Genomic DNA, 22,870 nt, shown 5'->3' with positions numbered 1-22,870 from the left:
GCTCTGAAAGTCTGGTCTTTGCTCTGGTAAGAGCATCACTGCATCGAGCCGGGCCAGAGGCTGCTGTGTGCCGTGCCGAACACTGTGGGTGCAGGGCCTGGTGCCACATCCCTGGGATGGGTATGGTGAGGGGCCAAGGGGGGCTGAGTTGTGCCTGAGATGAAGGCAGGACCTGTGTCACAACTCAAGCTCCTTTCTGTCCCTTCCCACTTATTCTCTCCCCTGCCCGCTGTGTGGACCAGCCAGGCCATTGCTCTGCACCTCGATTTAGCCACGCCTGGAGCAAGAGTATATTTACCTTGTAAGAAATGCTGTGGGCATTTACCTGTGGTAATATACATAAATAGGTCTCTACAGATCTAGTGCTATTAACATTGCTATGTGTTAATGCACTTCTTTCTCAGAGAATTTTATATAAAACCTCCTATCTTTAAACACTCTTGCTAAGAAGGCTCCCATTTCTAGCAGGGGAGCCTATTTTGCATATGTGTAACTTTGAAGGGGATGAATAACTTCATGGCCAATAACATTTATAGCTTTGCCTTGCACAGGGAGATAAGGGCAGAGGAACGCAGGGCTCCAGGGCAGGAGCTGTTTGCCGAGAGGGGCCGGGAAGGAATCCAGTCCCCACCCTGCCAGAGCCTTACCTGCGCCCAGGTGCACGCCGGCCTCAGCGCCCATCCCGCCAGCCGAGCACCAGCCGCTGCGTAAGGCTGGATACCAAACCTCCTAGCTCACTCCGGCATAGCTGGAAGGGGAGGAGGAAGGGGGGACAGGGGAGGAACAGCAGGGAAGGCAAATTTTAGAAATACTTTTTGAACAGTCACAGTTGTAAATGAACTCACCCTCACCATGTTTGTGTCACTTGTGTTTGCTGCCTGGGGCTATGTGAGAGCACAAGTTTTCCTGGCACGATTGCTCTTGGAAAATCAGCTTCCAACCCATATATGATAGCATTCATGGAAACCACAATTCTAATTTACATGCACTGATTTCCCTGCCAGAAACTGCTGCCATCCAACCCAGGGATAAAAATGCCGCCCTGTGACTTCCCTGCCCAATCACGACCAACCAATGCACTTCAAAACTCAAATATTTTCCAGGGAATGTTTACAAGCCACAGTTAAAAAAAGAAAATCTTCCCCAAATTCATGTGGTCGCTCAGCATCATGACTGCATTCAGGGAGGTTTCCTTATAGGTATTTCCCAACCCTCACAAAGAAAAAAATAAACAAACGCCTGAAAACTAAGTCTTCCAGATACATGATTTCTTAAATATTCTTCATTCAAAATTTCTCCCTTGTTTTCTCTTTCTTTACGCCATGCTATGGAGATGTACTCACAGGCCACCAACGCACAGGGAAGAACCTGGCCCTTCAAAACCCCTTCTGCCCTGGCTGAAACAAGGGAGATGTTCTCCTTCCTCTCCTTGTGCTGAGCTCAGCCCAGGAACCTGCTTCCTCCGCTCCAGCCGCTGCCGTGCTTGGTGCAATGGAGCAAAGGTTGGGGAGGTGGAGAGAAAGCCCTTAATAAAGATAAAATCTATTTCTAATGGCTATAAAAACCAAACCCAAATTCCCAGTTACTTCAACGTGAGCTGTGGAGATGGGGTAATGGAGAATGGAGTTATTTATTAATAGAAGGGCATTTCAATAGAGATTGGAGGAGGCGATATGGACCAAATGGAGGCATTTACAGAAATAACGCTCAGGAGGTTTTACCCAGCTTGGCCAGGTGTCTCGACACCGTGTCTTGAGGACGGTTGTCTCCCATTCCTTGAAAAGGGTGTTTTTGGGGACCTGGATGATCACACAGCTCTGGCATCAGTCAACCCATTTCCCCCAGACCTGGCTCTCATTTCCACCTGGAAGTAGAACCAGAAGAACAAGCGCAGAGCGGGGTCCTGTTCTTGCTGGATATTTTGGGAAGCAGCGTGATGCTGATACAACACCCCCCAGCTCAGACCCTCCTGCCCTGCATCCAGCCTAGAGCAGAAGGGAGCCGCAGACCCCTCCAGCACGCTCCTCGCCATCACTCCCTGGCCGTGGTTTTAAACCTCCAAGGCCAGGAGCCTTAAAAATGGCATGAGACTCCTCTCCAGTTTCTCCCACTGCCTCTCGCAAATGCAAAATTTGCTTCCCTAAATTCCTCGCTGATTCTTTCTTAACACACACCTCTGCCCTCGCTTGGCAAGCAAACAGTGCCGAAATTCCCACCTGCCTCCCTTGCAGCCCCTTCTGGAGGGGCTCATTAGCCATGCAAATAAAAAATGCTTCGAGAGCCCGGCAGCCAATTCCCCCCCTGCACCAGCAAGGAATGACAATTCATGGGGGTCTTCAGGGAGCTGGGACAGAGGGAGGGAGGAACGCAGCACAGCGTGGCTGCGTGTGGCAATCAAGCTTTCCCACCGCCACCCGTCCCTGGGGAGCATCCCCGCTCCTCTTGTGCAGAAGCAGCAGCGTCTCTCCCTCCACCTTGTTAATCCCCTTTCGCTGTGCTCCTGCGCTCGGCTCCCCACCCCGACCCCCCCGGGAGCCCTGGGAAAGCAGTGCCTGGTCCTCACTGCCCCTTCTCCCCTCTGCCTCGCTGCAAAGCGGTGCGGGGAGGGGAGGGAGGAGAAGGGGAAATGTGCGTTTCCTTAATTGATTTTGGTGAAAAAGACAGGCAGCCGCCGCACTGTCAAATTAATTAGTTCCAGAGCTATTTGCAGTTATAAGCCATGTAAAATTAGTGGTCATTGCATTTTTGGTGCTAGGGAGAGGCAGGGGGAAAGAAGGTTTTGTAAGCCTTTTTTTGCTCTTGGAGTCTTCCTTAAAAGCACAGAAGAAAATAAGAGAAAAGGCCCCTGGCTGCCAGCGCTGCCCCCAGGGCTGGCTCCTGGTCCTGCCACAGCGCAGGGGATGGGGGTGAAATGGCTGCTGTGGCCCCTCTGACGTTATCTGTCCCGCACTGAACAAAGCGGGTGCTTTGCTGCGGGCTGGGCTCTCCCCTCCTAGCAAGGGCTGGCTGGGTCCTCGGTGTCACCCTGCTGCCAGCCCCACGGACGCATGGTGGCCACACCAGCTCCTGCATCCCTGCCGAGGTGTGAAGCTGGGCAGCCAGGCGCACCAAGTATTGCTTCTGGAGATGCTTGGCCCCTTTTGTCCCCTCTTGCCCTCCCTCCTCGGAGAGTCAAAGCAGGCTGAAGGCTGGAGGAGAGGCTTTGAAAGCCCCGGGTGCAGCTGGCGGGGCTCAGATCCCCCATTAGATGGGAACGCCTGCTGCAACCTGATAACACGGCAGCATCTGATGGGGAGGCTCCAGCAGCACTCCCCACGTCGAGTAGCGCCTATTGTTTCAGGAGATATTACCCCGCACACATGCTTACATCTGGATATCGATAAGCGTGCCTGTTTATGCATAAACAGAGTACAACATGCAGCCACATACCTCTGCATTCCTCCTCCCTTCCCTCCTTTCCCTTCCCGCCCCCCCCTCCCCTTATTCCCTTTATCTCCTTTTAATCTGGTCTTGCCTGTTAAACGTTATCTCTACTCCACATTCAGAACCAAGTCCCGGGAAAGGGCAGTTATGGTGGGTCACACAAACATGGTGCTGAGGAATGGCAAACATTTCAGGTGAATTTGCAAAGTTTTCCAGGGTTTGGGTGGAGGGAAGCAAGGGAAGATGGTTCCATCAGACCAGAACGCTGCCAAATAGACTTCAGCCAGGATAGGAAAACGCAGCATGGTTTGGCCAGCGTATGCAGTGTGTTCCTGAGTCTGCTCAGGCAGGACCGTGCCTCTAGGCAGGGACCCCAAGCCTTGCCTGCCCAGCCGTGCACGCGTGAACCTGCACGCGCAGCCCTACGTTCACACGTGCTCTTGTGGCGTTAATGACACATTTGCTGCAAGTCCGATCGAAAAACAAACCAGCAAGAATGTGGGTTTTACAGTAATTAAAAATAATTTCAAAAATATAACCTCCTCCTTTCTTGTTGCTCATTTGGTAAAATGTCTCCAAAATGAGCAAATGCCAGCTGTACATCCAATGCCACCCTCAGCATCTATACTGCTCCAAAGGACTAGTGCTGCACAGCCACCTCTGAGCCAAAACACTGCTGAAACTGCCTTGTCCAGGCTTGGACCTTGGGAGAGGGGAAACCTCGAGCGTGCCATCTAGGAGGCCTGAGCCACTTTGTTCAGAGAAATTTGGCAGGAGCTCGGGGACTTGGTTTTGTTGGGAGAGGCTGGTGTGGATTTTTTCAAGTGCTGCCATCGACCCCTGTGCTGGACCCCAAAAACAAACCCTGGCACCCAAGGGAGCGCTCGGCGCTGACTCACGCATGCCTTCGCAGCTGGGGCCTGTGCACAGGGGGCTGCAGGGCTCTGTCTTCTGAAAAGCAGGTTGGGGCTTACCCGGCACCAGCCAGAGCACAGCCTGCCCCAAGCGCTGACCCCTGCATGCTTGCGCAAGGACAGGGAGCTACGAGGTCTATGGCAACCACCTGCCAAGCCCATCCATTCCATGCTTATTGCATGCTGCTCCACTTGACTGAGGAGAAGGGCATTCCATGGCATCTTCTGGTGTCCCCCCAGGATTTGTCCCCAGCTGCCCCTACTCAGACAGTGTCATAAGCTCTGCTCCTAGCAGGACAGTAGGTTGGCACTGGGTGCTGCATTCCCCTGTTGGCTTCAGTTAGGGTTCCCAGACCAAAACCTACATCCTTGGCATGGGATGGACCAATCCTAAGAGTAGGCTAGTTTCACCTCTCCATCTTTCAGGAAAAGAGGAAAAAGCACATGATGTCAAAGATGCTTACATCTAACCCATTTACTTAAGGAACTTTTTACTGGACAAACTCAGTGACAGCCATGACCCAAATGTAGAAACCTCACCATAACTCACCCCAGAAACTGCCCGGCATGTTAACCACGCCTCTGAAAAGCTTTCATCAGCCTTCTGCTCCCAGGGGCCATCCAGCTCCAGGGTGGGGGACACAAGCAGGGTAACTGCAAAACCTGGGGAGGGACTTGTACATTAGTCAAAAGCTCCATCATTCCCACTCTGGCAGTCTCCACCACAGCTCAGAGACAATGCTGCTTCCACTGACTGTGCGTGACCAGTTCACCCAGGCAGTTCAAGCTGCCTGCACACAGGAACATGTGTAAGACCATAAAGCTCCTTTGCAAGCCCCAAGCGACGACACTTGGAGCCCAGGTAAACAAAGATAGCTCTCCAGCTAGGGGGGAATGTCCCTCCTCCTGGAGAATGCAACATCATCTTCAAGACCTCTACTTGCTCTGTCGCTGCAGATAGATATGGGCAAATACTACTCCAGCACTACCACTGGTTTCTGGGCTGAAGCAGTGGCAAGGAATCCATGTCGCAAAACCAGCGTGCACAGAAAGGATGGCATCCCTGGGCAGTATGGTTTTGTGTTTCTGACCGTCTGTGCACACACACACACACGCATCTTCTCAGGAGCCAGGGCAGGGCAGAAGGGCTCTTTGGAGAGTTGGGTTTGAGCAACAGGGGCATGGGCAACTCGTGAATCCAAGGCAGCACGGCTGCACTGCGCACACGCTTTCTGAAATGGGGCTGTATACTGAATTTATGAGCTCTCAAGTCATAACATTTACAATTTATATTGTCCAGTCTTTTAACCTCAGCAATAAACTCAGACCAAACCTTTGCCAAGGCAGTGTGGAAACTTCACTCTTCCCGGCAGCCCCACATACAAGGTGCCCATAGGCAGGACCAGGACATTCGTCCTGGTGGCTTCAATGTGGGGTCTTCCTCAGTTCCTCACTCCCAGAAAAGTAATTTGTAATTCATCAGTCCCCCACCTGCTACCTTGATTGCCCAGCCACCCCCCTGCTTGGATGTAGGTATAACACACTAGCAAATACTAGGGACAATCACTTACAGTGGTCCCCTACAATCCCTCCTACCTTCTAGAGAAAGATGCTGCTTCTTTTAATCAGAGGGGTTCGGTCTACATGCACATCACTAGGACTCTCACCTAAGTTTTGTACCACTTAGACTCCCCCCTTCCTCAGCAAACCAGCCCCACCAGTGCTTTTTTACCCATCTAGAGTTGCTTTACTTCAGAGGTCCACATCAGAAGAACCATCTCCAGGTTTTCCTGCTGGGGCAGTGGCTCTCAACAGGAACTGGTCTCCAAAGTGGGCACCTCCTTTGCAAACTGAGCCCTAAAACTGAGATGAAGTTAGCACTGATAAACCTACTAATAGAGGCAGGCCCTCCCTGTTTGGATGAACCCCATGCTTTCAGAAGAGGGTGGCATCATTTCTGCAGAATGCTTGAGTGGCCTCAAATAACACACTGAACTGTCAGGCACAAACCCAAGCGATGGCGTGAGCCAGCACTGGAATAATGAGAAGCTGATCTACAGCTTTTCCCCTCTGGTTTATTAAATGAATGTTCCACATACCACTTCCCACTGACTGGAGACAGAGAGAAAATCCCAGGACAGTAACTCATCATCCTTTCTTCCCCTGAGAAGATTCAAGGCTGTGGCTATGTATGGATGTTGTGAAGTGATAAAGTTGCTGCAGCTTCATGAGTTACCACGCATCAGCTGAACCGTGCCATCTGACCGCATGCGTGCTGCCGGCTCCCTGCAACTGGGTGGTAAAACATGTTCGCTCACGATGGGGCTGGAGCAGGTACACTGTCGGCAGGCTCCAGATAAGCACGCTCGCTGATAAGCAGTGCCTCATTAAGCCCCAGGACTCAACGGCTTGCAATGCAATCCTTGGCCCAGAAGTCCCTCCTCTTTTCAAGTTGTAGCCCTCAGTCATGGAACTGGCAACGGGAAACCACTCTGGGAAAGTGGTCAATATTGAATTAATTCCTGCACATAGCACGGAGAGGAAGGATGGTCAGGGACTGTGCGAAAGAGGAGGAATAGTAGAAGGACCGGCCAACTGTGTTGCTGACTACAACCTCAGCATAGCCATGCCTGGAGGAGGACAGCACAGATGGAGATGACCCAGGCAATGAAATCAAAGTGCCCTGAATTCTGCTGGAGTCAGAGTCCATGGACGCAAGTTACAGCACCATTTGGGCTTTCCAAGACTGGGCATAGGGCATGATCTAACATAAAAAAAAATATATTAGGCCCACCCTTGACTCCACTAAGTAGGATCAGGCCTCCTCTTTGGCTTCTTACCTCAAAAAAGAGCGGTTTCATGGCGTTCTTGCCCCTCACCACCACCTAGAAGCTGGTTGTCTTCTTGTCTGAACCTCGGTTTAGACTCAAACCCCAGCCTGAGGCTCAGAAAAGCTGGATGCAGGCTTAGGAATCTGGGTCCTCCTTCAGCAATGTCTCCCAGCCTCTGGGGGTCCCTCCCAGCCAGCCCTCCCCAGAGCCACCCCATCTCCCAAGTCCCAGCTAACCTCCATGCTGAGCCCAACATACGGGATCAATGCATGGGACACACTGACCCTCCCTCCTGCCCGTGGAGGCAGGGATCCATGTCAGTTAAGCCTTCTCTGCTCAACATTCACAGCTGCAACAACAGCAGGCAAACTCCTGACATCCCAAAACTAAACACCAGGCACCTATCACCCCCACCCCCCCCCCGGCAGCTGCCTCTGGTCCACCCAGAGGTTCTTGGGGTGGCACCCACACCCATTTGGGACGGCTTCTCCTTATCATGATGCCTTTATATTTGGGAGGTAAGGAGGCATTCTTTGGGGCAAATTTTCTGTTTAGTTTTCAACCTTCTTATGAAGTCAGGCAGATGCTCCCCCAGCAGGAGGTCAGCCCAAAGCGCCCATCCCCTGGGAGTGAGTGCAGTGTCCCCTCCGATGGGGCTGCCTCAGGGGGAGGAAGCCGATGACAGTTTGACTGGTGGAGTGAAGCGCGACCCATGTTTGTTTAGATAGCCAAAGGACTTGGAACAAATGTCTCCAGCTTATATTGGTTTAGATAAAAGGACCCTGGCCTTGTCACAGGATCTACAGGGCTGGTGAGAAACCACTCGTGTAGACTCCCTCTGCCCTCAGACCTTTTTAAAACAGAAGAAAGAAAAAAAAATCCCCAACAACAATAATAATAATTATTTAGGTTGGAAAAGGCCTTGAAGATCATTGCGTCCAACCGTAAACCTAACACTGCCAAGCCCACCACTAACTGTACCCCTAAGTGCCACATCTGCACCTCTTTTAAATACCTCCAGGAATGGTAACTCAACCACTTCCCTGGGCAACCTGTTCCAATGCTTGATAACTCTTTCAGTGAAGAAAGTTTTCCTAATATCCAATATAAAAATAACAACAACAACAACAACAATAATAATAATATAAAGTTGTCACAACTTGGAGATGCTCACTCCTTTCTGGACCAGGGTGCATTGGTGAGCCAAAAGCAAGGTCAGGGATTGGGGCTGCAAGCTTGGGGTCACCTGTGGTCTGGGTGACCAAAAGCTCGGGGCATTTTGCTACTTCGTGTTCCATGTTTTGCTTCCCATCCTGACCTGGCTGACAACCCCTGCCCTTGCAGACCTGATGCCTGGCTGGAAGGGAAGAGCAGGCTGGACATGGTGGTGCCTGAAGTGGGGGACTGGGGGGAACAGGGACTGCCGCATCCGCATCCATCTGGCATACTGAAGCAGTGAATGAAGGAAAAGGAAGGAGGGGGTGGGTAGAAGAGAAAATCCCAAAGATCCTCGGATAATAAGCACCATTAAGGTTAGTCTGTCTCATGATTGTTTCTTATTAAAAAGAGACTGTACTTTATCTGTGCAGGATATGCTGTTTGGATGAGGGAATTAGCAGAGTGACTGCCTCCATATCATCTAATTAGCAAAAATGTTGATAAGCAGATACAATCACATATGATTAGGATCCTTTTAAAAAGCTACTCCATTAATTAAATAGACAGAAAGGCCGCCTCCAGCCCTCGCGTGCCACTGATTAGAATACAAATATTTACACTAATCTCACCTCCATCAGCCATGGGACACTTTTGAGTATTTTTAGTGACATCAGATTACTATTGATTTTCATCCCCAATGTCAGACCATTTTGTTAGTATCTGAAAGTGCTGCCTTCAGTTTCGGATGCTTTAAATCATGTTAAGGGTTTATCTTAATGACGCTGCTGATAACCAGTGTTCAGGTCACTCGTACTTTCTCTTCAAAGAACACAGTCTGGGCTGGTTTTTATTGTTTGTACTTGAGATTTAAGATACGAAAAACATTTCTCATTTCAAAGCCTTGGTTTCTAGGGATGGGACTGCCAGGCTAGTTTGGGTCTAGTTACTTGATGTGTGCATGTCTCTCTCACCTCCCTTTCTCCCTGCCTCTCCTCGACCCTTTCTTTTTTTCTTGAAACCCTTTTGGCTCACAGCAGTGGCCTCTCTTGAATGGCTGCTAATCTCTGACGCCTGCTGCAGGCAGCAGACAGACAGGCAGTGAGCGTCCTCCATTTGGGGATGACAGGAGAAAAACACTCCCTACTTTTCAGATGGGTAGGACACACTAAATCCAAGACAGATAATCCAGTGCGCCAGCCAGCCTGAGATGGGCTTTCATCATCAAAAGCAAGTACGGGAGGAGATGCTTTGCAAAGCGACAGCACAGGGCAGAGCCACCTCCTTCCTTCCATGCACAGCCCTACTCCCTGCTGTAGGTAAGTGGCCTGGCACCCTCCAACAGGCTTTTCTGATGTCCTGTTTTCCCTTCTGGGTGACAGAGAGTAGGAAGAGCAATTGGTCTTGAAATTTTTGCTAAGCATCTGAAAATGGACAGTGCTGACAGTGGCTAGGAGCTGATGGCACTTTTCACGGGCTTGTGGGTGGTAAGCTTGGATATCCTCAAGTCCAATGCACAATCCTAAAAAACACTAGCCCAAGTAAATGAGCCCCCTTGGTGAAGGTTTCAAGCAAGGCACTACAGTGTGAGTGAGCCATGAAGCCGTAGCTCTCCCCTCAGTGCCGAAGAGCACTTTGGGATGCACTGAGAGGGTGACGAGCCCTCTGACTTCAAACGGGCAGCAGAAGCTTGCTGTTGGGTCCAGATGAACTTTTGCCATTGCTACAGTACAAACAACACCCAGCAGAAAAATAATTCACGTGGCACAACCACCCTGTAGTTAAGAAGACCTCCTCTGTGCAAAAAGAAGAAAAGCAAAGATCTCCCCAGAAAGGTGAACCCACGGGACCAAGAGGTCCTTTGCACCCCCTTCATCTCCAGCCTCCAGACCAGTGCCGTGGTGCCTTACAGTAACTTTTACTGCAGGAACATGCCAAATACCTCCATACTACTGACCCATCGCTGACCAGTGAGAAAACCAGCAAAACAAAGCCCTTCCCCAACACATCAGCTCAATTGCCTTTCGTCCTTCCTCTGTCACATCGCTTTCTACGGGCTGACATGGCAGCCCCTTGGCTTCTGGGCCCCACACGTACGATGTAGGTTAGGACAGCAGTCAGCTCATATGCTGTGCATATGGTCTTTGGTCTGGCCAGCTCTTGACTCCTTCCCATAATGTGGGATAATGGAGATGAGGGCAGTGATCTGCAACACATGCTGCTATTAGTAGGTGTTTACGACGCTGTGTAACACACAGATGAGTTCTCCTTGCCGGCACTTCCTTGGAGACCTCCTTCATGCAATGGTTCTCTGTATGGATATTGCATTTCCAAACAGGAATTGCAGATCCAGGGAACAGGAACAGATGCAGGGTAGCCCCAAACTATCGTCTAAGTTCAACTCCTAAAGCTGAACTTGTCTGTATGTAGTTCATGGGGCATCCCTATTGCACATGCATACACCTTGGGACAGATTATCAAAACAAGCATGTGGAAAAGAGGCTAAGGCAGCTAATGAGCTTCATTCTGGGCATTTAATTTGGTACCAACATGAGAGCTAAGCTCTTCTGGAAGTGTTAGGTTTGGCTATAAATTCAAAAGAGATCATGATGGTCATCTGATCACGATTTTAGGAAAAAGGCCCACCCTGGGTTTGAAAATGGCCACATGAGGAGGTTCTAATGATTCATTACCTTCATAATGAAGGACGTGCAATGTATTTTGAGTTTAAATTTGGCCAATGCCACCTTCCAACTGCTTTGTCTGGGAGCCTGGAGATCCCTGTGCCACTGAATTGCTGTTCCCATGCAGGTTCTTACAGACTATGATGAAGTTGGCATTGAACTTCCTCTTAATACCAAGACACCTTCCCCGACTACCTCATTCCAGAACATATTTTCCAAACTTTAACCGCATTTTATAACTCTTCCCTGAGCCTTTTCCAATTTGTCAATGCTCTCCCCAAACTGTGGGTAGCCAAGCTGCAAACAGCTTTCCTATAGCTGTTCCTATAGGGTATTATGCCCCAACAGAGAAATATGACCTCCCTACACCACACTTCCCTGGACTGCAGATGAAACCACAGAGAGCATCTGAGAATCCCATTTTTGGGCAGGTACAGGCAAAAAAGTAATCTGACAAAGTCATATGTAACATTAGCACTACACCAGCTCACAATCTCACCCACCGTTTGTGAGCAAACAGTGGCCAAGCAGCACTCTGGGGCCTCACGATGCAAAAGGATGGAGCAGATCAAGGGATGAAGTGAACATCTACTCATGCCTCAGGAGCGCAGCCACAGCAGGTGTCCAGGAGTCCCTGCATACTGGTCATCCCTGGGCTTCACATCCTTGGTGGGAGAGAGGTACCAGGCACGTTCCAAACAGCACCACCTTTCCTTTGCGATGGTGGATTATTACAAAGTCCTTGGACTGCAAAAAAGTGCCTCACAGGATGATGTTAAGAAATCCTACCACAAACTGGCACTGAAATGGCATCCTGATAAGAATCCCAGCAACAGGGAAGAAGCTGAAAAGAAATTCAAAGCAGTTGGTGAGGCATACAAGGTTTTGCCTGACCCTCAGAAATGATTGCTCTATGACAGGTCTGTTAAAAAGAGCAGATCCCACAGAGAAAGAAGTGCCACAGCGGGTCATGAAAGTTCCTTTGATTCCCCCTATGTATTCCATGACTTCAAGGAGATCTTTAGAGGGATGGATCCCTTTGTACATGTTTTCTGGGACCCCTTCGGCAACATCAGAAACAATGGCGAGAACTGGCACAGGACAATTGGAAGAGGAAGAAGCTCCAGCCTGTTTTCTGACTTTATGGAGTCATTTATGCCACGGAATTTGTTCAGCCCCAGCAAGCAGCCCACCTCCTCCTTTGCTGAGGGCACAGCTGGGCTGCACGGTGTCAGATCAGTGTTAACTATTGCTGAAGCGATCAATGGCAAGAGGATCTCCATCAGGAAAATCATTGAGAACAGGCAGGAGAGAATAGGTATGGAAGAAGATGGCCAGATGAGGTCTGTGACAATAAATGGGAGAGACCACCTGAAGATATAATGTACCCCAGAACAAGCATGAAGTGCAAGCTGTGGGACATCCTCTCATAGCTCAATGGATGGGATTTACTAAAAGCAGTATCAATAAATGCTAAGTCCATGACGCAGCCAATGCAGACTTCTCAGTGGTTGGGAACAAATACTTTACAGCTAAAGATATGGAGTTGCATTGAACTGAGGAGTGGGACCCTAGTAACCCTGTGCAAGTGATAGATAGTGCTTGTTCACTAAATAGGTATAGTAGATATATGTGAAAGCAACCTTGCCAGTTTGCCAAAGAGGTCAAGTTGATTAATATAGCAAGAGGAGACAGGCTGGTTGATGGGCAGGCAAGAGAGCCCTGTGACAAGCTATAGGTCCTCTTTCCACTCCTTGAAATGCCAGTCTTGAAGTCTACTAGCTGGAAGAATAAAGACTTGCATGACCCTCATACACATCCCTGAGGCTGAGTGAAGAATATCCTACCTTTGGTGCATCAGAAGATGCATATTCATTGAAAAGGGGTTTTGTACACAGGCAAGAAGGTGGGGGAGGTTCAATGGGTCATGCAGAGCCTAGAGGAGAGGGACTGGCATAGGAAAAAACAAAGGAAAGAAGAAAATGTCATTCCCCAAGCTGTAGAAGAAAATGGGGGCTTTCTTGAGAATGCTGGCAAAATTATGACCAGAGACCCTGATGGAAGCACTGCGTAGCTTGGGGGCTGAAAGTGAGCTGGGAGAAGGTGAATATGGCTCTTGGTCTGGGACAACCTATGGTCCCTTTCTGCTTGGAGTCATTTAAACAAAAAGAGCTAAATTCAAACCATGAGCAAACAGATTCCAGGGGGCTGAGTTTAACTCCCTCTTTGTGCAAAGCTGGATGCGGGGACTTAGATGGTGCTTTACCATCCTTATTGTCTTGCTCACAGCTGTAAGAGCTGGTTCACAATGCATTTCTTGCACAGCCAGCCAGCATGCTGCTTTCGTCCTCCAGTGAGCTAAGGAACACGCTCCCCACATTTCCGCCCTCCCCTGTGCTAACATGAACTGCTGAGCCTTGTTTCTTGCTTGGCCAGATCACCTTAGGCATTTAAAATCTTACACGTCTCCTATTTTCGGTCCCACGCTACATCCCCTTGAGTTTCCCAGCTTGCCCTGCTCACTGATGTCTCCCTGGAGACTGGAACTAGCTTTCAGGGACGTTTTCACTCTAATCCAGATTGCAATTGCTGCCTGCGTTTGGGCAGGTCTTTGCATCTGTTTCCTCTGCTGTAAAATGGGAATAACAGACTCCCATGCTTTGAAGGAGACTGCGAGGTAACGGTACTAGTAAAGGACTCCAAATACTAAGCAGTAAGTTGAATTAGCCAGAATACTGCATGCATTAATTGAAACCTTTTACTTTTGAAAAGAAAAATGCAGCTTAAATCACTTTCCTTAGCAACTGATAACCATGTCCAGCTTGGAAAAACAGACCAAAACTGTATTTACTACGTTAAGGACTGTTAAGTCCCTGTAAGTCCCTCTCCCAGTAAGAAAAAGGCACAGTACTGGGGGGCAAGTAGAAATCTTAAGTGCATGCTGAGTTCATGGAGGGAGGCCAGTGGTGATGGGAACAGGGAAAACCTCAGTGTGGGGACAAACTGTGTCTGCTGCTCCTCCAGTTTGGGACCATCAGCAGTCCTGCAAGCATTGGGACTCCAAGGATTGCGAAGATTTAAGGGACTTGGTACAGAAGGGTTATTTTGGTGAGAGCAAACACAAGTAAATATTGCTACTGATACTCTCTCTGTGGACACCATGTTCAACTGAGATGGCTTCTTGAATTTACCTTATGCTACTTCAGAGGAAGTCCAAGGTAAAAAACAACAACAACAACAACAAACCAAACTGCACATTTTGGATCGGAAACTGACATGGTCTTTGATCAAAATAACATGTTTTGAAATCTGGACCAGAGTTGAATTCCCAGCTTCTCAACATTTTCATCTTGCTAGAGCTAAAACTTTGCTTCAGTATCATCTCTAATGGGATATTTTTATGTATGCACATCGGTATTTCTTGATCTGAGATCAAGATATGCAGATCTACACACCTTTTAGACCTGTCCTGCTGTGGGTCAGCAATTCCCTCTCTTGTATTAGTATCTAAGGCAGCATCTAAGTGCAAGTGCTTCCTTTTCCCATCCCTGGGTCAGAGCGTTTCCATTGCCGCTTGCAGCAGCAGAGAGCTCCTGGGGCAGCTCTGTCAGCTGTGCATACCAAAACCTGCTGTTAGGAATATGGGAACATGGATTAGGAAGGGATCCAGCTCACCCAGTAAGTGTCATGTCCAGGAGGACCTGCAGATCTTCTTCCACTTCTGCCCGTGCACTGCAGGTCTCCCCCATGCACTTTCTGTGAACAAAAGATCTGAGATTTTTAAAAAAAAAGAAAAAAAAGACAACCATAAAGGGCTGGTGGTAAGACAGCAGGTCAGACTGTGTTAGCAAAGTCCTGCATTCCTGCAATAGCAAGAAATCCGCCAGGTGTGCCCAAACCACCCGTGGAAATGGGCTGTGTCCATTATAGAGAAAGATAAATTAACCCCAGCAAACCTTGCCTTGGAAAAGAACCCTTGCCTGTCCCAGGACAGGGGGTCAGGCTACCACTGAGCCTGCCAGCAAAACATTAACACCTTCAAGGAGTTTTTTTAAAGCTTTTTCTTATGCCATTTTGCAACTGCAGTGCCAGAGGAGGCAGCGCCAGATGTCCAGCCACAGCACAACCCAGGAGTCTTTGCCTCGCCCAGTTCCAGCTCTCTGTTCCTCTTCCAGAAATGCATCTTCCCTCTAAACAGCTCTGTTTTGGGACCTTTCCTGGTCAGTAGTATGCCTTTCAGGTGTGCCCATGGCTGAAGGTGCTTGCATGCACTTGCACGTCCAGTCGATTCACCTGTGAGGACGACAGGTACCCACGGCAGAGCCTTCTGCTCAGCTGCTGATGGGAACCAGCCCCTCATCCTTCCAGCCACCGCTGGACTTGATGGGCTTATTTCAAGCACCAGCTCTGCTTGAACACATCACCTTGTGGGGTAGCTCGAGGCCTCCTGTTTGACTGCAGCACCAGACCCAAGCACGTGGCTCTGGCTGGCCTATGGCACCGGGAAAAACAGGGAGCGAAGGCGGCTTGAGCATCGCCACTGAGCCCAGCCGGCAGCCTGCGTGGAGAGGTTGAGTCATTATTTTATTAGCAGGCCCCACAACTACTTTAATGTGGACTTAGGCTGCAAAAACAAAAACATACATAAAAGCATTTGGAATTACTTCATAAAATACTAAATCACAATATTAACTGACTGACCTTTGCTCTATGCAGACCTGCTAATTTTAGCAATTACAGCCAACAACTTGAACATATCAAGTGGGCAACTGTTTAACAATAATGACATCTGCTTGGAAAATCAAATTACGTCTAAACATCTTTAAATCCCCACTAGGGGATACCTGCTTTCTTTTTGCAAATGTTGGTCTCTGCCTAATAGGATTTTAAACTCGCAGCCTGCTGCACACTGTGGTGGCAGCAGCCCCTCTCCCTGGAGTGGCAACAACAGGACTGCCATCCCATTAAGCAAGGAGTAAAAGTCTCTCCTCAGACAGTGATGGAAACGGTTTGGTTTCTTGACAGCCTAATCTGATAGACGGGTGCATTAGATGGATCCCTTCGCTCCCTCACCATCCCTGCAGACACTGGTCCCATCCGCAGCCCCCCAGGTGCTGGACACAGCCAGGGCTGATCTCTGCAGGCTGCTTCTTGGGAAGGGCCTTGCTACCAAGATGGGCTTTGCAGCCATCAGTGCCTTTTGTGGGGCAACCGACATGACATTTCCTCCTGCAATACCCTCAGATGCAAACTAGCTTTGTTTTTTGAGTTGACCTCTTTTTCTTTCTTCCCTTTGCTCCCTTCTTTCCTCCTCTAGCCTCAGCTACTTAAATCCCTCCTCGATGCTCCCTCCTTCTTCGGTGAAACTCCAACACAGATCTGTTCCTATTTAACAGGAACCCCTAAAAGACAACAGCTACGCGGTGGCTTTTTGCAGCCATATTTCAGGCCTGTAGGCTTTCCTTGCCAAGAAAAGTGACGTTAGAATTAAATGGGACCAGTGAGGAAGAGTGAGCATGAGACCACCCAACTCTCTAAGAGAGCACCCCAATGCAGACCAAGATCCTCCACCATAAAATCAAAGGTCCCTGTTCAGCCCCCAGTTAGGTTGCCACAGGCCCCTGGGCAACACTGATCTGGCAGAAGTCCTAGCTCCATGGTCCCACTCCTGATCGCTCAGAACCCTGGGCTGCAAGGCTATTGTCAGATATTTGAATTGAGATACAAGAACAGAATATTTCCGTCCCTTCTCCTCCCTCCCTCTCCCTCCCCGGCCAGTCTGGCTCTTTTCTGATGGAGCGTGCAGCAAAATCACAATCACATGTTTGTAGCAGTAGGAGGCCATTGGCATGGAAGTGGCTGTGATGTCACTACAAACATTTCCACCCTATCCCATTTCTCCAGAACAGTCTCCGTTTTTATGACCCCATCCTGAGATCTGCAGGAAATCAAATTGTCCTGATTCTATTTTGAGTGCTGGTGTCATGGCATCAATATATAACGATGTGGTGTCAAGCCGGAGAGGCTCAAGCGCTCTGCCGTGGTGTCACAGCCGGTTTGTTTTGTGCAGCTCTACGGACTGGATCGTAGCCCTGCGGATGCCACGCTCGCCGTGCTGGGACCGCGCAGAACACGTCTGCTGCGCTGCTGGGATAAGCTGCAGGGGCAGGCCACAGGGCAGGTCTGGCTTTCATCCATCGGCGGCTCCCACACCCTGTTAGAGGTTACCAGCTGGGGCACCATGGTACCAGAGGGCAGAGCAAACGCACAGGCGTTGGACATGTGGTTCCTACAGAAAGGTGCGGTGGTGGGTCCCAACCAGCCCTCAGGGGCTGCAAGTGAGGGGGGAGAAGAGCGTGGCTGCAAGGCGCTTGTGCAGGGCAAGGGGAGGTGCAAGCAAGGGAGAGAGATATCTGGGGACAGACAGGCACTGGCAAGGTGCCTGGGGTAAGAAACCAAGTGGCAACCTGACAAAACCAGGGAGAAGCAGCACCCAGCAGATACAAATTCTTGTCTAAACTAGGATTACATCTGAAGAGAATGAACCATGGGTTAGACCCCCCTGACTAGCCATCTGAGATTCAAACAGGGGTTTAGATCCCACTGTACTCATTAAACACTTCTCTGATGCTTTCCACCAACATGTGAACCCCTGCAGGCTGGAGCTCTCCATCATGCCTCACGTGGAAGCATCAGACCCTGAGATATCGCTCGGCAATTAAGCTCCAGTGGCGTCCCTACCTCATTTATCTCCTGCACCCACATCTTATCTTCTCCTCAAAGAACATTAGATCTAGCACATGGCATACACAAAACACTCCTGAACTGAGATCTCCAACAGAAGCAACAACATCTGCAGCAAAATTTTATCTATTGGACAGAGAGCTTATCCTGGAAGAACTTAAGACAGCCCACAGAGTCCCCCGGAGCAGAGCAGGAAAAAGCACTAGTTTGACTCAAAAAGCAGTGGGAGAGATGTGGCAGTGGCCCATAGCTCCTAACAAGCAAGAGAGCATGGACTATTTTTCAGAAAGTGTAGTGGAAGCTTCTCTGTTATTTCTCTTAACATAAGCGACAGGGCAATTCCACGTATTTAAAGATTTGCAGAACGGTGCAGGTTTGAGTCCTGCATTAGGATCAGAGCTCCTCCAGGAGAAGCATCTTTCAGCAGGCTACGTTACAGAAATTTAGAGCCTCTTTGCAATGGTAAAAGAGAGCCTAGTGACAGAATTTAAGTATCTCAAGCCTCATATGAAGCATACCAAGTGCCCACATGTGTTTGCTCTCCGCAGTACCAGAAAATATGCATGGTACAGCCTCGGTCAGGAAAGGGTATTAACCCTTGAGGCACTTTGTTGCTGATGAAACTCCACCATCTCCACTGAGCCTCACCAAGATGGAATGTGACCCTTTATTTATGTTTAGCCACAACTGCTAAACTCACTGCATCCAAAGGAGCCAGTGCAGAGACCAGACAACTGCTTTCTAAACTCCTGTATGGGGAACATTAGTAACTGGAGATATTAGTCCGGCAGAATTGCAGCCTGAGACAACGCGTCAGTTCCCATGAAATTGTTGGGTCATTAGTCATCTCCTCTCTGCAGCTTTCGTTTTTTAAGCCCTCCTTTATCTTTGGCTATGATTAGCACTCAGTTGCATTCACCTTTGGTCACCCTCCAAAAAGCACCAGGCAAAGGAGCTCGTGGGACTTGAATACCACCCACTTCTGAAGCATTCAAGAAAGTTCTTTACTGTTTGACTTCAGTATCTGCTTTCGCATCTTCCATGGGGCTATGCCCTGTAACTCTCTCTTCATGGCTGGCAGAACTTTGCACCCTTCCTTCCCCAGGCTCAGACCTCCCTGGTGCCATTACAGACAGCTCCTCACTTTCCCATGCCCTTCATCGCTCAGCATCTTGGCTCAATGATGCTATCCACCCTTTCCAGCTCCTCTGCTTCCTCACTTTATCCTGAATTCCTCTCACCTACCTCCAATGCCTTCCAGGAGCTGCTTGCTTTCCTTCCTTCTGCTGCTTGCTAAGGCTTTCCTTCCCACTTTGGACACTGCATCTCTGTAAATAAATAGTTGCTCAAATTGCTCGGCTGAAAGCCTGGCCTCTTCCCACCACCCATGACATGAGGAAAACCCTCAACGGTGTTTAAGCAGCTGCAGAACGAGGCCCGGCAGCACCAAGTGACTTGGCAAGCAGTGACGCTGGTGTTACAGAGACACTCTGCAGCATGGTCAGAGTGAGGAGTCCATGTGGGGTGATAACATTTTTTTAATCTTATTTTTTTATTTTATTATTCGCTCTCTTGTGGTTCCTCCTGCTCCCGGAACGAACAGGGGGTTTTATTGCTGGGGTTAAAAAACACGAATTTGCATTACATCCTGGCTCCCGCTGTAATACTTCAGTCTTGTTTCTCTCTCGTCCCCTCTCCAGAACAACTGATGCTATCACAGCCTGATTTAATTTCAAAGACGGATTGTGATTTGGCAGTCGGGGGGAAAAAAAAAAAGCCAAGTTAATCAAAAGTCACCATCTGCTGCGTTGCCATGGGGATATTCCTCCCCAATAAATGTGCTCTTTGCCAAAATCACAGATAACAGCACTATAAAGGGTGGGAGGTGGAGGGGGGGGGGGGGAATCAAAGAAAGAAGTTCCGACACTAGGGGGGAAAAACGAAAGAGAGAAATGAGGGAGAAACAAGAGACAGAGAAGAAGTAGGAGAGAAAGGAGCATGGACTACTGAGGAAAAATGATGGATGGACCAACTAGGGAGAAGGAGGAAGAAATCAGAGACACTAACAAGCAGCTGAATGTGACAACGTTACAGAGGGAGACAGACAACTGGGAAGGAGGAAAGAGGAGAGACACCTCCAGACACTCTGCTGCATAAGATACCAAAACAAACCAAGCAGAGATAAGAGAATTGCCCTCAAAGCCTTGTCTCAGGGGAATGGGAGAAAACTGATGCATCAGTAAGAACTCCCAGGGATGTTGGTTGCAGCTCAAGAAGAGATCTAACTACTATTCACATCACAGTTACCAAAATAAACCCCTAGATGGGATGGGCAGTGACACGTGGGGATGGTGCTCCAGCAGTCTGGATGCTGCCAGGGCCCCATGGTGAGCTGGAAACGTTTGTCACGCTGCAACATGGCACCAAGACCTGGCGGGGTAAAATACAAATCGTCTGGAACTGAGCGTCTTCAAGCTGTCCTGTTTGAGGTGGCAGAGGGGCAGGGGACAGTCATTCAACAGCTGCTGTCCCTTTTTATTTCCCCTTGTGATACTGGGTAGCAAATTGGGATATGGAATATAAGGGCAAAGAGTGCATCTGTGCAGGGGGTCATTGGTGTCCCCAGTGCTCTGAGGGGACTGGCCAGGATCCCGCAGCACCATGCAGAGGCACTGGGCAAGGCAGCTGGCCAAAGAGAAATGGGGTCACCTAACATGAAATGAGTAAAAGCTGTCAAATTTTAGGTCACAATGTGCTGGCTGCCCCCTGACCCTACTTAGAGTGTGCTTGTGTGTTGAGTGCCCCTATGAACCCCCAGCAGCTAACAGAGATAACGGGAGGCATCCCATACTCCTCCCCAGCCCTAGTGGGAGCTAAACAAAGGGGTCACCTAGCACCCACGCTAGTAGGATGGGACGAATTATTCACAACAGAGGCACCACCAGCCTTTTTCTTCCTCCTCCCCTGTTGAAGAATAACCCTGGAATAGATCACAGGTTGTGTGAATTCTTCACTGAAAAAATAACTGAATGACTTCTGCATGAACTTGTTTTGCAATTCAATACTAGCACTGATAAGAAATGGTCACTGTGCATTGACCAGAGGAGCACCACATGTTACCCATATCCAACAGCCCAACATTTTGGATCAGCTCTTCTCTCTCCACTTAGCTCCCACCTTCTCCCCGCATCAAGAGGTGCTGTAAAATCACAAGTCTTAAAGTGGTGTTGGATGTTTTTCTCCGTATTACCATTTCAGAGCACTGGGGTCACATGTCCATCCTTCTCTGCTCAACTTCGTAAATGTTCTGTTTTGAAGGAAAGTTCAAGAGCCTCCCATCACATGACTCCAGGAGCTGGGGTGTAGAAGTGTACACTAGCATATGTCCCACAAAAGCATTAATGCCTGTTGAATCTATGTACATGGAAAGAGACAGTTGGAGCAAATTAGTTTAAAAATTAGGATGTGAGCTACTGAGTAATATTTTTCAGATTCGCTTTAGTGAAGCCCAAAGGCATTGAGTCCTCTGAGCTCAGATGGCCTCACCTGAGTGAATGGAGCCAGGTGCGCTGCCAGATCCCATCCTTCCCCCATACCACTACCTCCAAGACCCCCAAAACATCTCTTCTGCGCCAGGCAACGTAGGGAAGCAAGAGACAGCCATGGCAGTAATGGGGCTCCTTCAGACCCGGCATCCTCCCTCTGTTGGCACAGTGGAACTCACCCATGGCTGGAACAGAGAGAAGAGCCAGCAGGTTGTCTAAAAGCTTCTTTATCCTCTGCAGCTGAAGGGTGGTGCCCCCAGGGAGTCCTTTGGGCTGTTCTCCATATGGGATGGCTCTAGCACTTGGGCCAAGGACACCTCCTAGCTGTGTCAGCTCCCTGACAGTGTCCCTGCACAGGCGGATGGAAGAAATGAGATGAGAGTGAATGGACTTAAAGATGGGAGAGAAAAGCCATTGATGTGGGAAGTGGAGAATATGGGGAAAAAGAGACAAAAAAGAAAACTCAAGTAACGCAAGCGGGAGAGGGAGCGAAAGCTCTCTGGAACAGGGACTGCAGGGAGGGCTTGTGGGAGAAATAAAGACAAAACCACACAAAATGGAGAAATGCTTCTGGATAGCATGAGTGTCAGGTGCACGAACACGCACATTTACATCCCACTAGCACGGAAGGCAGGACATCTGGTTAGTTGGCAGACGGATGGGAATAAGAAAGCCTCCAGGAGGAAAGGCCCCTTAAAAACAACCTGGCGTGTGGATATGAAAGGCTGAAACTCCAACAGCACCATGTGAGAACGCCCTGTTGGCAGCGCCACATGGCCACAGGACCCACCAGGAGAGCTGAGAGGAACCCAAAGGGAGCTGGCGCAACAGCACTGACTGCTGGTGTCGGAGCCCATTGAGGAGGGCTTCTGCGGGGAGCTGCACCAAGGAGGAGTTTCTAGCACACACGGCACGAAGGGCTGACACTCACAGGACATCCCCTGGCCAGTCTGCAAAGCTCAGCCCCAGTGCCCAGGGGCTGCTCATGGTGAGTTGAGGGTGCTGCTGGGCAGGCTGGGTGCACAAGCAGCCTTCTTCACATCTGCTGTCCCCACCTTGGCATAGCCAGGCAGGGCAATGTTGGGCCACCGTCCCCAACAGAGCAGGGGCTTAGTCCCAGATCAGCTACCAGTGGAAAATGAGCAGTGGGGACGGGGACATTAGCAAAGCAAAGGGCTAAACCAAGCAGCATCGTGAAGAGCAGAGCCCCCATCACCATCCTGCCTCCACCACACTTCTCACTTCCCCGTCCTGCCTACCCTTCCCTCTCACTGGACTGTTACAGCGTTTTACAGTGCGGGAAGGAGGGGAGCTCCAGCAAGAGAAGGGACAAAAACAGGGAAACATCGAAGATTTGTTTAAAATTAGAGAATTCTGTTAAACAAAACCTTTTCCTATGCAGTCGGCCTATCGCTGCTACCACTTTTCTCCCCCCCTCCCCAATTAAACAGCAAATTATATTTATCAAAGAAAAGAAGGTAAAGAGAAAGCTGAAAGGCTGTGAGAAACCTTTAATTATTAGTATAGTGGCATGAAAAGCTGTTGAGCCCCTTAGAAACATACATGGCCAATTA

The 22,870-nt window shown here is 49.4% G+C and overlaps 1 protein-coding gene and 1 long non-coding RNA gene across 2 annotated transcripts; one reads left to right on the top strand and one right to left on the bottom strand.

Moving 5' to 3' along the window:
* Positions 1–667: 667 nt before the first annotated feature.
* On the bottom strand, positions 668–6,555 carry LOC121086403. Its single transcript, XR_005827352.1, has 4 exons — positions 6,437–6,555; positions 6,070–6,200; positions 4,888–5,000; positions 668–748 (listed from the first exon to the last, which is right to left on the bottom strand). It is a non-coding gene; the product is annotated as an uncharacterized LOC121086403 (long non-coding RNA).
* A 5,172-nt stretch (positions 6,556–11,727) lies between these two features.
* DNAJB8 (DnaJ heat shock protein family (Hsp40) member B8) lies at positions 11,728–12,390 on the top strand. The gene is given in 1 exon segment (XM_040590497.1): positions 11,728–12,390. A coding segment is annotated over 1 exon segment (663 nt).
* Positions 12,391–22,870: the final 10,480 nt, after the last annotated feature.

This window comes from Falco naumanni, chromosome 4, assembly GCF_017639655.2.
Source record: "Falco naumanni isolate bFalNau1 chromosome 4, bFalNau1.pat, whole genome shotgun sequence".
Classification (NCBI taxonomy): domain Eukaryota; kingdom Metazoa; phylum Chordata; class Aves; order Falconiformes; family Falconidae; genus Falco; species Falco naumanni.
Note: the sequence above shows the minus strand (reverse complement) of the source record. Positions and strands in the feature narration are given on the sequence as shown.